Here is a 14,542-nt window from a genome sequence, read left to right as displayed (position 1 = left end):
CCGCGCAATAACGCCGGATGTAATGCGTTTTGTCATGTTTGTGGTCTGTATATCATTCCGATCTCTAACCAAAACGTTCTTCGATTCTATTTGAATCCACTCATACCTTTCCTAGCCTTAAGAACCAGGAAGGCCATCTAGCCTAACCACAACGACAAGCATGAGTAAATTCATGATACATCAGGCATTGTGCGGTTACATATACTGGATCGCCCTCCATTCTGCATAGAGAAGACAGGTGAACGAAAACTGTCACCTGCCGACTGTAATCTGCAAAATTTTTTATTGGTGTATCAAATTAACCACATAATAAGAAGTAATGGTAGATGGCTGATGAACTGACAACCTGATTGTGATGTTTAAGGACCAGTATTTGCGCTAAGTAGATAGTACAGCGCCTACCACAAAGAAGCAATCAGAGATATCAGCGCTGTAATTGGGACAGTGGAATTTGCTATGCCGTCGTCCAAATTTATCAGTATTCTCACGGCAACTCTAGCTCTAAATCTGAACGTACGCAAATAAATTCACTGTTAGGAATGTGCCCCAGATTTGTAAAATACAACCCTTACTATCATGGACAAAGAAGTTGTCGAGATGAGTGTAGGCTATATCACTATCAAACGTTGGTAAGTGTTTGAGAAACTTACAAATGCGAAAATGAAGAGGTCAGTGAGTATTTTGATAAGACTGAGAGCTTTCCTTCTACTTGACTGATTCTTAATAACAATATCAACTCTCAGCTAATGTGCTAGTGATTCACAACTGAGTTACCTGTATTAGTAAATACAGTACTAGGTCACTCCAGTTGGTAGTATTAGGGAAGTGCCAATACGCTGCGGCAACGGAGCAGTCCGGATCTTTCTCTACCTTGATGCTCCGAATTGAGTGCTGAGTGAGTTACTACAAGCAGTACTCACTGAAGGTTGACGGTATCACGGCAGTTTTTATTTGGTACTGAATATCTACTATTAGCGGTATGTGCAGTGGCTGAAAACTCTCTCCCGCCAACAGGTGAGTTTAAAAATGGGATGAAATCAAACAAAAAGTGACAACCAGTTATGATTGCAGGACAAACGTTTTTGCGGTATTTCGTACATAAGCCAGACATCAGCGTTTTCATGTTATCTAGCACAATAATCCTGAGCTTGTAAGAACCCAAAATTGTGTGCATATTATCTTATGTCGAAACAGCCAAACGTTTTGTGCCTGGGCTCACAGCTTTATCGGTCCAGCCCATTATCACACACGAGTGTCGATCGGTTGCTGAGCAAACTTGTATCTGGATCCACTTTAAAGAAGCCGTATACAGGAAAAATTTTCTTCTGGGATATTTCGCGAGCGGCAATCCATGTCTATGAGCATTTCACAAAATAATCGAACTTGTCACCGTATTTTAAAGATGGGCACCACTTGGCTTTCAGCAGAGATGGGAGGCACTCAGAACCATTGTTTTTCATGAAATATCATTTCTTCTGAATTAATATGCTTCCTGTATAACCTGTGCTCTTGTTAAGTTTCTTCGTCATAAGTACTCTGTGTATTTAACGACGTGTTTTGTACACTTTATTGCACCGGAAAAGAACTTTCCAGTCTCACGAAGGCAAGTTGGTTCGACTGCCTCAGCAAGATTTATATCAGTGTTTCCTTGGAATGCGGCGCAAATAACATTTTCCAGGAAATACAGATAAGGAAATATATCACCTATACATTCTAGGCTACCAGAATCCGTTCTCTTTCTGGACGGAAGCCGAGAGGTATATTACGCAGAAGCAAAAGGGCACTCGTACGGTGCCTGATCCCGAGTGATCTCTCGTGTGATAAGCGAGATGTGTTGGGTTCTATTCACATCCGAAGGAGTGTATTTTCGCTTTGCATTAAGTGTGACTGCCTTTCTTTTCAACGCTATCTTAGTGTCCGTCTTGGTCACATCGCGTTTCTCATCGTCATAACTTAATTCGCATAATTTCTCATAAGGAGAACAATCAAAACATGTCCAGGATATCCATGATATCGTGGAGTTGGTGTTTTAAGCAAAATGTCACGTATGGTTGCCAGCTGACTGGTCAAGAAAAAGCCCGAAACCAAAGAGATAAACTAGACTGTAAATTGAAAAGTCTCTCTTAACTGCTCTGTGGTGGGGAAAGAACAGTCGAATCAAATTTCGCCAGCTAGTTGGGTGCCAGATAGGGAAATTTTAGAGAGGTGTTAGGTGATACTGATAAGTAGAACATTGCAACTTCATTGCACAGCTGTGATATTTTCAAGTAACTTGTATGGTTGTCTGAAAAGCAAGTTATCCTGTGGTAAGTGGGTAATGGGGGATATTGTATTTAAATTATACGGAAGGTCTTCGGTTTCAGTGGCCAAGATTACTAAAAATTATTTTGAGTCATCAAAGCATGAGCTTGCATCTTGTGTTTTTCTCCAAGCATTGATAACTTTGTTGAGATTTTCGAAGATTTTTCCTTCTGAGGTCGTTATTGCCGACTCGACGGGTAAAGAAGCATTTACGAATCAGTGGATGATATATGTCACCATTGAAAGCCCCCGAGCACAATTCTTGGTTAAAAGATGGGAGTGGTTGATCTTGAACTATTGACAGCCTGAATGGGCGACAGTCAGAGGCTGAGGTGGTATTTATCAGGACCCACAATTATAACATGATGTTAGCATCGGTATGATCAGAAAGCAGAATAGTTTTTGAGAATTGGGAGAGCAGCATCCGTTCCTTCTAATGCACTTTTCCTCTAAAGAAATCCTATGTGCGGAAGTGCAGTTCCACCTCTGATTAGTACACCATGGGAATAGCAGTAAACATGGGTTTTGAAAAATAGGGGGTTTTTCATTTTCGGACTGAGCAGATAACGAATGATAACGAAATATGGGTTCGGATACAGTGAATCCCCTGATTTGGAAAGTCAGTGATACATCTTGTTTCCGTAGCTGTTGCGGTTAAGTGAGAACAGATGCTGTAGCGGCATTAATGAATATGTTCTGATTAACTGGGAATCAGAAAAATAAAAGTGCACATCTTTAAGGATCTCGCCAAGTTCTTCAGATATTTATCAGCCTCGTGGATGGAAAAAACCCTACTGGAGGATAGCAACACAAGCAATCAAATATGAGAATGAGCGGCACTTAACGCTGCTTAAGAAGAAACGCGCGACGTACCAAATGAAATGTGGAGCAACTCACCAAGTTAATTTTGGATGGAGGCCACCGCAGCTAAACAGCTGAACTGCTCAAAAGATAATGACTACCAAATTTGTATGTCATGGTGCAGTCTTGTGGACAACTTCGGTGGCAGCGACTTCAAAGCCTGTGCAGCTAGGTTTGTGTATATCGGAACTTAAGGGCTTCGATTCAAAAAAGCGTTTCACTGGACAAGTTTGACACCGTGGTTGACGTACCACATGTAAATGTAACAAAATAGATAAACTATTTAGTCACCGTATGATGTGGTACTATATCCCAAACCAGGTATGGGATTTTGGACTGAAACGGGAAAGCACATACTGAAAGGAGAGTAGATGGTCATATCAGCAGTATAGTTGAGGTAAGATCAAAATGCCAGTCTTTTGTCCCAAGATAAATGATACATTTGACAATACATTGAACTGTTGTCTGGTTCGCATCCCCCGACTTTCAGCAACACCAGTGTTTCATAATAAGATTACCTTCCCACGACGGGCAGTGGAGCGTCTGAACAGCAGATTCTGATGGAGGAAAAGAGAACTGGAGGGTATTAAACTAGTGGTCTAGTCCCAAACTGACTGTTCAACAAGCTGGGTGCTGTGGCAGTCTGAGCTTCTCAGCGCACATGTGTGGATGTGTGTATGCACATCATCTGCGGAGGTAAATATGAGAACGGAATGAGAAATGAACGATACTCCGGATTTATTTCGCCGCGTCCCATCAGGCGCTTTCTGGCACCGAGTAAATTCATCTAGGAAAGTGTCGTTGTGTCAAGAGCTTACCATACAATTTTTCATGGAAGTGTCAACTAAAAGGAAAGCTGTTTCTGTCTGTACAGATCAGGATCCTATTTGCAGACGGCAATAGTCTCAGAAAAGCCGTGACTTACTGAGCACGACAGTGAATGCAGTCACTGGATCGACGCAATGGTTGATTTTAACCAAAGAGCGGGCGACTAAACAACGACAGTGCAGACCACGATCCGGTTTGGCAGCCCATACAGAAGAGTATATTGTCAGTTTCTCCTCAGTTCATCTCAGCAGACATCAATACTAGGAGGCACCGCTTAGACTAGAATATTGTACTCCACCAAAAAGCTATATTCCTTTGATTTACGGACGCAGTTTGTCCCTCTCAATCCTGAGATGTTCAACTTAAGATTAATGGAGAAAGATCTTCTCTGTTGTACAAAATTAAGAACTCAGCAACAATAATAAAAACAACTAAAGAACTTCGTACGTGGATTGGTTGCTAGACGGCTGGAACCAATACGTACTCAACTGTCAGAACTGTGTTATCTCCCAAAGACATACATATGGTGCGGCGAATTTTGTCCGCACCCTGCTCTTCACAACACAAACTGTTAAAGTGACTGGTGAATGCACTGAGACCGGTTTATGACTCTGACCAGTAACGTGCTCCAAGTTGGTGGATATCACTTTGCTATTCACGGTTATACCAATCCACGAAACAGTTGACTTCGTTTGTGGATATGTACATCAACTGTTTTTACACATGCATCCACCGGTTACGGATCCCGGACGACTGATCATATTATGCTCGGATGGTAATGCCTTTTAACTTCCAAGACATAGGTATATTCAAACCATTGTAGTAGCAGTTGAAAATTCGCTTTTGTGGTCCGAAATATGAATCGGTCATTGACTGTGTAAAGCTCACCTGGATGACATTTTAGGCAGCACAAAGTCACGAGAAAAGGGTGAAAAACAACTTCGAGCTGCTAAGCTATCTGCGTACCAACTCCTTCCGTCGCTTCACATTCCGAAAAAACGAATGATTGACAAAACCATCCAATAGTTTGCATAAGTAAAAAGCTGGACGAAATATTTTTTGAACTTCGTTCCGAGGTTATTTGAGACAAACAAAACAACAGGCTACACTGCCGGGATTGTTAGTTGCCTGTCCTATGATTCAGGGCAAGCATCGCCTTGATCAATTGATTGCATTCAATCTAGTGCTAAGTAAAACACACAACGGAGTTATGAGATATCCTAAGGCAATCGCTATTCGAAAAAATTGAGCCTGATCTGTGTAAGCAGAATTGGCTTCCTTGTTGACGACAAAACGTGCAAAAGAAACTTTTCGCATGGCAATATTTTCGTCTTGTTAATTTACCTAGTAGTAGTTCTCACGTGATTAAACGGCAAAATAACTCCGGAATATTGTGTTAAACCATTTTCAATTTCATTACATAAAGAGATGCTTTCCGAATATGCGAACATGTGTACAGACAACCATGAAATCTTTGTAACACAGAATGAACAAAGGCATGATACAGGCGAGCGTATGGCAGAAAACCTCTCAAAATGGCACATATCTCCCTCCCCTACTCCATCCCTCGACAGTGAAGTTGCAGGCTAACATCCTAGGCCTGGTACTCAATCAAAAAATACACTGGACAACATGTCAATCTGATTCCCACGGAAGAGTCACCTGAACCGAAGTCGCAGAGTACCATGAACGGGAGATTCAAGTTGGATTCAGCTGAGTCTGCCGTTGAAACCAAAATGGTTTGTGAATGAGTGTACTCGTCAGATTTCTTACAATATAAACTTAAGTTAACGGAATCCCTGGGACTGGAGCTATCTGATGAGCTTGAAACACGGCGAAGCCGGTCGCGGGTTGTGAAGGAGTCTTCAGAAATTTATGAGCTACTACCTAGAATACTAGTCTGCCACCTGTGTGGCAGACTCACTTCACTCTTCAGACACCAACGCAAAGTTCTTCTACCAGCCTTTATTGCTTATGTGGTGAAACAGACTCGACAGCCATTCATACTTTTTGCGCTAGACGATTTTGATGCGCGTACTCTCGCTATCCAGATATAACCGTATAAAGGAAAGCAATAACAGCTTTATTTCACTCCCGATTGTGCATATCACACACCAAAAAAGCTGGCAAGATTACTTGTGCTGGTTTTTCAAAGTTGTATGTCATCTACATGAAGTATGATTGCTTGACGGATGCACTCTATATTCGCTTTTGCAGTCAATGCGAGTTTCCGGTAAGCAAGCATATAACCGCTTCTAGTTTACTGTCTGTCTATATACTAAGAAAAATGCCGCTGTGGTCTCAAAGACGACCGTCAAGACCTAGAGATGCTCTGGTATAGCAAGATAAGGCCTCAAATTGTTGTTTTCCAGACTGATGAACGTGCAAGTAGTTGGACATAATCGGATGGCAAATCCATACACGATTTGAAACGGACGGGTGAAGGTTAACAAACTTGTGTACTGATCAATAATTACTTTTTGGAAGAACTAAGTCTTCAAAGAGCCTTGCCAAATGGTGCACTTTTTGTGCAAACCGGGCACGAACTTGAATTTCTGGTATCCCTGGCGTGGACCAATCATTGATCGTCAGTCATTCTTGAGAAATCTCAGTGGAGCTTGATGAGACGCTAGTAGGTTGATCTTTTTATTCCTCTGTTTTGGTGGATGTAATAATTACACACATGACTGAGGCACTGTTGAGATTTCAGAGGCTCTCCAAAGCAAATTTATAAAAAATCAATCACTTTAAACCAGCCAATCTCCTCACATGGGCCACTACTAGGAAATACAATCCGAAAAACTCCACAACTTGCTAGGTTGTTTGTTTATCGTAAGGCATAACCAGCGATATCGTGGCTATTGGGGAAGACGTTGACGAAAAGACGGAGAATCAAGTGTTACTAAAAAGGTAGTGACGCTTATTGGAGAGGCTAATAGACCCGGTCCAAAAAAAGAATTTTGCAAGAAAATTTGGAAGTAAGAAAACTGTTTCGACTGAAACGTGCGGCATGAAAGCCCAAGACCATGCCAATGAACGAAGTGATCTATACTTTAGATGGATTGCTCAACTCTAGAAATGGGAAGACTAAATCATTAGACAGGAAAACAAGTAGCGCATTATCTGGGGAAATGCCGTTGTTTGGTAAGAGTTCTGACTTGTGGTGAACCGTCGGATGGAAAATATGAAACCATAGAGGCCTTCAAAAGCAGGAGATCCTCTCCTAGGCTACTTATCTCTATATACAGAGAGAGGCAGGCATGTGGCTCCAGTGCACGAAGGCTACTATTAAGTTCCTACAAAAGCGGCAGAGTAAAGTCCATCAGGGGAGATTTGTGAGTAATATACCTTTCTTTTGATTTCTCATTGCGTAGTTATTCTTATTAAGAGGTTGACCTGAGTTTCGACCCCTACTAGGGGCCACTTTCTGCAACCTTGGAAAATCTGGGACGTTTCTCGTGTGGAACAGCGCAGCCAACCAGATCCAAGCATTGTTTCCAGACCAGCACTCTGAATTTGCATCCTGGTTGAGAGTACAATACCACTGGACAAACCATCAAAATCTACATGAAAAAAGATCATCCGCGATTACCGGAAACTTGGCGGGTCCCGAAATCTGGGGAGATGGATGGAGCGGTAAGGTACGGAAATGTTTCAACTGGTGTGTGCAATAGGCTCAAAGAACCCACTTACAAATGAAACGGTCAGTGCTAAAGAGGTCTCCCCTATCTCCAAAAAAGAAATCCTCCATCGCTGAGCTAAAGATCTTTAACATCAGTTCAACTAGCCACCGAAATTGCCCGAAAAAATTCCCAATCCGAAACGGAAACTTCAACGGTGAACTTCGAACCCACGACGGAATGGGAATAAGCCGAAACCTTTTCTCCCTCAAGCGGTGGATGGTTGTCTAACTTATTGACCTTCATTTGAAAGATAGTTAGGGTGAAATGAGACGCGTCTGTACTGGTGCCTATTTTCAAAATGGTACTTGCTTTGAGTGTCAGTGACAAATAAACTAGCTTGATCCTACGTGTAACCGGAGTGTCTGTGTCACTCATTTTGCTCCGTCTTACGGGCGTGTGAAAAGACGAGATACGAGAACGGCAATCATGATTTCGATCGAGAAGGTTCTATGTGGGTCACATCTCCACACTTCGTGAAGTGCTACAGCAACGACAGACAAGAAGGCGCTATTCAACCTTGGTGTTCCTTGACTTTAGGAATGTGCTTGATTGTGTATACTGCTTAGCTTCTAATTCACACATGCACAACAGGGTTTGATCCAAAAATTCGCCAAATTTGTAGTCAAATATTTGTGGGCATATAAGAGCCACCGGGTAACTCTCTAATAACCTCCCTATAAACAGTGGTGTGCGGAAAGGCTGTCAATTCTCTTAATTTTTTTTACTTTTGTTATTATTGGGATAATGAGATGGAAAATGAAGGGGCTCCAAAACTCCGGCGTTTAGCTCTTTCCGGGGCAAGAACTCTATGAACATCGTTCTTATTTTTTAAGAAAAACAGGAGGCGCAAGCAATACTAGAAAAGCTGACCAAGATCATCTAATTCTACGGTATTTGCTTTGCTTCAACAAAGTGGAAAGTCAGGGCGCTGAAAGTGCAGTCTTTGGACAAACCTCTTAAATTTCTAGGACAGACATTTGAAGTTGTGGAAATCTCCAAAATTTCACGAGTTCTGACGACAGTGTGACAGAGGAAGTCAACTCGCGAGTCTCGAAGTTCTGCGTTCGCGAAGTTTTGCCACCTGTTGTGCCAAATAGGCATCTCAGAGGGCTTCAAAAGACATATATGTCAGACTACAATGTAGTCTGTGTTTTGTTTAACAGTTTAAGACCTGGCCACTTCGGTCTGAGGGTTTGAGACATTTTGTATTTTTTTAAGACTGGTTTCTCATACCTACAGCTGGAACCGCCTGGAACTAGAAAATTTGCAATGAGGTGATCAGGAGACGAGTTTCGGGTAAAGCAGCTTAAACCTACCGCAAAAATGCTTGCAGTACTGCAAGCTAGATTGACTTGGCCATGTGCTGCGAATGCCGATTTAGCGCCTGTCGAGGAAGGCACTGTCAGCCGTGCATAATTCACAGTGATATGAACCCGGAGGTTGACAGAATTTGATACTGCAGAGAGATGAAAGATGTTGCACACTGACACGCCGGTTTGCATAGGTTCTGGTTGCGAGCTGCGTGGAGACGATTATTTGCTGTACAGAATTCTTGATGTTTATGATGGCCAGACGACCCCTCCAACGCGGTTTTGAAAGTGAAAATTTTATGGACAACTTTTGGTTGCACTCATGTTCACTTCGCAGCCAAGGTCGATAACAGTGTTAGGAAAAAAGAGGTATTGTGTTTTATTTATTGATTCTAAAAGACATCTGACAGATCATGTTCACTCAGACCAAATGATGGAAAAACAAGCTGTTTCCGGATGTCTTCTAGTGTTTTGGTCATTTTATGGCTGCGCCAGTTATTGTTACTTCAGAGAGACCTTTAAATGGCTAAAGTTACAACATGAGTTTTTCTCTGCCTAAACTTGATGGTCATCAAAGCAGTCTAAAATCCATTATCGAAATGAATCATGAAATAGGTTTCTGAGTAGGTTCTGAATAGGTTCTTCTGAGGCCTATTACACATCGAAGTAACGTCTAGCGTTCAGGTAAAACATGAAATGTATAGTGTTTTTTTTCATCAAAAGCAGGAATACCGTTACGTATCGTGCCCCCAGGGTTGGTATTTCCTGAATTGTCTTAATGCCTAGGAACATTGCAGAATTTGTTTAATGTCCTCCGAAATTATTATCATCTGAATCAGAGAAAAAATTGTGCTGCGTATCCTGCAGGGACCTTCGCATCTCCAGTAGTTCTGGTCTGCTTTGGATTTCATGTTATTCATTCAGCTGTCCCTAATAGCAATCATGGAAAGATGCTGTCCCTAGGTGATTATTCAGTCTTGATCAGTATTTTTCAAACTTTCTCAAGCACAAAACGTCTTGCGTCATGACTGACTGAACAGCTTCGGACGATTAACCGTCTTGCTAACCTTCACTTCTTACAGTTAAAATTATTTCTGCTTCTGATCAAGTGGAGGAAAATAGCTTGCAAGAATTTCTCAGTTTTCCGCTCCTATCATTTGTAGCGAACTTATCTTAATTGTGATTTTAAAGTATTTATTCGTCAGCTAGACTGTTCACCGCTGCACCCAGGGACCTGAACGTTATTGAACTTGAACGGGCTTGATCTCATCTCTGTTCTGTGGTGCTCCATACTTTTGAATTGCGTCGCGAAATAGTAAGGTAACCTGTCGCTGCGTTCTACAGACCCGTCACGAAAAGACAAGAGCTTAGCGTGAGGTGACGATCTGCGCACTTCAGAGAACCATTGAGCTATACTGTGGCTGCCCGTACAACTCTCAGAGATTCTCTCATAACAGTTTGGTCAATGGTCAGAGGTCTGACAAACACAGTCTCCCGGTCCACCAGATTGCGGGTTGGAAACTGTGGCGACTTATTCCGTAGAAATGGCAATGAATTTGCATTTCCAGCCAAACGTCGCTGCTTTTCTGTCCGGGTTTTGAGCCAAAGATTTTGGTTGTGAATCCTAATCGTCTTCCTATCTCGGTGTGGGTACCCTAGCAGTAGCCTAGTCCACGTACAACCATGAACTGCATATATACAAGTAAACTCATGTCACATCGACCGTCGCTTGGTGCCATCCGCTGGGTTGCACTACTTTTTGCATAAAGCGGGGTAGGTAAACGAAAACAGGCTACTGCTAACGCGTCCCTTCTTTCTCCTTCAAATACTTCTTTCCCTCTAACCACCCTATTAATAAGTCCCTCCTTGTAGGCTTAGCGGTTATGACAAGTGACTCTGTTCAACTTGCACGGGTTTTGCAAGCAACATCTGTGCGTCATCCGGCGCTGGCATTCTCAGATAACTAAAAATCAATCTTCAAGCCTCGACGCGCGGTTTATCTCTCCGCCTTTGATGTCCGCAGCCTGAAGCAAGCAGAACAGCAGGCTGCTATTACTCTCACACTGGACTCGCTTGGCATTGATGTGTGCTGTACCTCAGAAGCAAGAATCCAAGATGCAAGCACAGTGGTTTAGATAACTGCCCCATTATTCACCACTCGCTCCCGGATGCACACCTCGGGCAACCCAGGGGCTGTTACGGTAGGATGTGCAGGGGTTAGTATCATCCTAAGTCACCTGACGGAAGTATCCTCGACTGACGGGATACCCGCCGATACTCACGGTTCTTCTGCCAAAGTTTATGAAGGAATCTCGAAAGAGGAATTTGATCGATGTCCTTTTATCGTGTCTGCGTAAGCCCCAACGGACTGTAGCTCCTACCTACGGACAATGGTGAACGATTAATTCAGCTGTGTGCTGATCTCAGGCTGTTTGTACGCCGTCCTAACTTCCGAAATAGCTTAAGTCGTTTGGCCACGTAGTGTCCTTCAGTGGCAGGCCAGCTACAAACGCAACTCGGCCACATTGCCATCAGTTACCGATGGCGCGGATCATTCACTGAATATCAGTCGTTTTGAAACGCATTTGTGGATTCCGACCACGCGCTCGCCCGGAGCCGCTTCTCCCTACCTTTTCTAGGGCCGCGTACCGTGCGGACAAATCGCTGGGCAACTGAGAGGCCGGCAGATCTAGATGTTAGACGAACTTAATAGAATCTTCTACTAGAGTCTCTCCCAAATACTTCACCATTAGATGTGATCTCTTACTGGAACAAGATTGGCACCCATTTACATGGTGCTAAAATTTTATCTATGGCACGGCACCACCAGGCGCACTCAAGCACTGGATATCAGACCAAACGCTGCCACTGCTTATATCCCAGTTGACCCGGAATATAATTTGATGTGACGAATTATTGGACGTCAAGTGAAAGTGAGTGTGCGCCCCAACCGTTAAGCTGGTGGACACGAAAAGCCAGGAAATGGAAGAGGCCAAGAAAGCCAGTAATGCCCAAAGAGTATTTCAGTTAATCCATGCAGCCGGTTTTCGGGAACCACCTTTGAGCGAAACCATCAGGGATCGGAATAAAATAACCATCTTGAATAAAGAAGGAAGCCTCAACCGTGGGACCGAATAGTTCAAATGACAATCAACCTGGCCACTACGTGTTACTCATCTGGAGCCCACAGAAGACGTAAACCCTAAACGGTGAACGTGGGACCGCCTAAGGCCTCAGATGTTTACTAATGCGTATATTATCTCAAGCGCCACCGACCTTCTAGTTCAGATGATCCTCCACCCGCATTGCACAATGGTGGAGGTGAGGTCCTCAATCAGCTCCTCTCTGATCTGCTTGCTTGCATTTGGGAAAAGAAGTCTGTCCCAGTCAACTGAGGATAGTCGGCGATAATGCCCTGTGGTAACTACATGGGGATAAGCTTAACCACGGTCAAAAAGAGACTTTTAGCGTCACTGTTGTTTCGTCGCCTTACGGTGGCTCGTTAAACACTAACTCGAGAGCAGCAAGCGGGATTCCGATATGGTGGTGGTTGTGTTGACCAAATCTTCAGACAAAAGCTAGAACACCATACGTGTAAGCGACCCACAGTTCTAGTATTCCTGGATTTCCAAGGCGCATTTGACTCGTTTGGCCGGTCTGTTGTTCCTGACACACTTGCCTACCAACGGATGTCCGGAAGTTCGTGAACATAATGAATCGTTTGTACTCCCAGACTTCTGGACGAATAAGAATATACGGCGAGCTCTCTAAAAGCTTTCGTGTACAAAGGGTTGTCCGTTATGGATGTCCACTTACTCCATTCCTATTTAACCTGGCGATCGTTGAAATCACGAGACAAACGTCGAAAGGTCTCCAAAACCCCGGTGTTCAAATAGCCTGTGAAGAAAATCCTGCCGATCTGTAATATGCTGACGATGTCGTCCTCGTCTTTGAAGAGAAAGAGGAGGTGCACGTGTTTTTGGATAAACTGACCAAATTCCTTTGGTATGTATGGTCATGCTCCTGTTATTGTAGTCACTGAACACGTCACTTACAATACAGGAAGAGGCTTTGGAACTTGTGGAGCGTTTTGTATATCTTGAAAAGTGTATTCGTTTTGATTGTAGTGTGGGCCAACGCACGAATCTGCAAGGCCCCGGGTCGCGTTTGCTAATTTGAGACAATTATGAAATCAAAGTGACCTATCGCTGAATCTCATGGGACGTGTGTATCAAGCTAAAGTGCGTGTTGTTTTGTTGTGTGGCTGTGAGACTTGGCCTGTATGAGCAGCAGAAATGATATGTCTTCAGGTGTTCGACAATCGTTACCTCAAAACCATAGCCCAAATGGGTTGGTGTCAGCGAATCCTTAACGAGGCAATTGGAAAGCGAATGATTATGCAACAGGTACTTCCATTGAAAAATATGCTCAGCACCAGAAGCTGCGTTGGTTTGGACATGTGTTGCGTATACCTAACCATCGTTTGCCAAGGAGAATGCTTTTTTCCATACCCAACTCAGATTGGCGGAAGCATAATTGGTGACCAATCTTTGACTTGTAACAGGGTATGAAGGAGATTACAAAACGTTTGTGTGCTGTCGGTGTCACTCAGCTTCCAGGATGGGACCGTGTAATCCTCACTGCGCCTGGTTGGAGACGCTGCAAGATAGGGATGCCAACTGATGTCAGTGGGGTTCTTGTTGTCACTTTCTATCCACATTGCCTGAATCAGTGTCTGGAGGTATAGGCAGCTCGGAATAATTGTAGGAAGCTAGAACTAAGTCCCTTCCCTGTCCACCTTTACTCTTTCCTTCACAATAAGGTTTTCGAATAAATCATGGTTATGTGGCAGCGAAGCATCAGTGTTAGACGCTGATAGCATGCTGTCGGTGGTTGCGATGATGATTCTTTCTACGGGAAAAGAAGAGTTATTTTGTTGAAAAACGTACCGAGACTGACTGAATGCTATCGTTTTTCGCCGTATATCCAGACATTAGGTGTTCTATCCAGACGGTGAAATATTTCCGAATACATACTGTTATAACACTACATCAAGGTGTGCGACCCGAACGCGTAGGACAACATTTAACAGCTGTCAGTTTCCGGAGTCATATCAGGTTTCTCATACATTTTTCACCTTTTTGAATTTCAAACGCTGGGACAACTTTGGAGCTCCAAGGTAGACGAAGTATGCTTACTAGAAGATCAGGGATTTTATACAACTTGAACTAGGTTCGCAATTTCACTGAAAAAAGTTTAGGTGCTGTCTATGACTAGCGAGGTCCACTGAACCAAAACATGTCCCGAAACACGTCCATTCTGGTCAAAATAGTTAGTCAAAGACATGCAGGTTTCGATGGAATTCAAGCATAGTTTTATTCTCGTTGGCATGTAACTAGCTGCACAGTTAACTTTAGGAATTCTGCAGAATTCATCCATTTTTGGTTATCCCTTCAATGCATACGTGATTCTTATTTATCCTAACGTGACTCAGTTTTTACTATGGCAATTCTACCCAAACGTAGGGCACGTAGGGCCAAAAATTTCCCTTGGGTCTAC

General features: G+C 43.2%; 1 protein-coding gene across 1 annotated transcript in view; it reads left to right on the top strand.

The window, feature by feature from the left end:
- The window catches only part of T265_03516 (hypothetical protein), a gene marked incomplete at both ends in the record, with an annotated part of 49,438 nt that extends 40,487 nt beyond the window's left edge, over positions 1–8,951 (top strand). Inside the window, 4 exons of the mRNA XM_009168028.1 lie at positions 7,408–7,631; positions 8,033–8,214; positions 8,657–8,864; positions 8,892–8,951. Of these exons, the coding sequence (XP_009166292.1) occupies positions 7,408–7,631; positions 8,033–8,214; positions 8,657–8,864; positions 8,892–8,951 (674 nt within the window). The remainder of the gene's footprint in view (positions 1–7,407; positions 7,632–8,032; positions 8,215–8,656; positions 8,865–8,891) is intronic.
- Positions 8,952–14,542: the final 5,591 nt, after the last annotated feature.

This window comes from Opisthorchis viverrini, assembly GCF_000715545.1.
Source record: "Opisthorchis viverrini unplaced genomic scaffold opera_v5_51, whole genome shotgun sequence".
Lineage (NCBI taxonomy): Eukaryota > Metazoa > Platyhelminthes > Trematoda > Opisthorchiida > Opisthorchiidae > Opisthorchis > Opisthorchis viverrini.
Note: the sequence above shows the minus strand (reverse complement) of the source record. Positions and strands in the feature narration are given on the sequence as shown.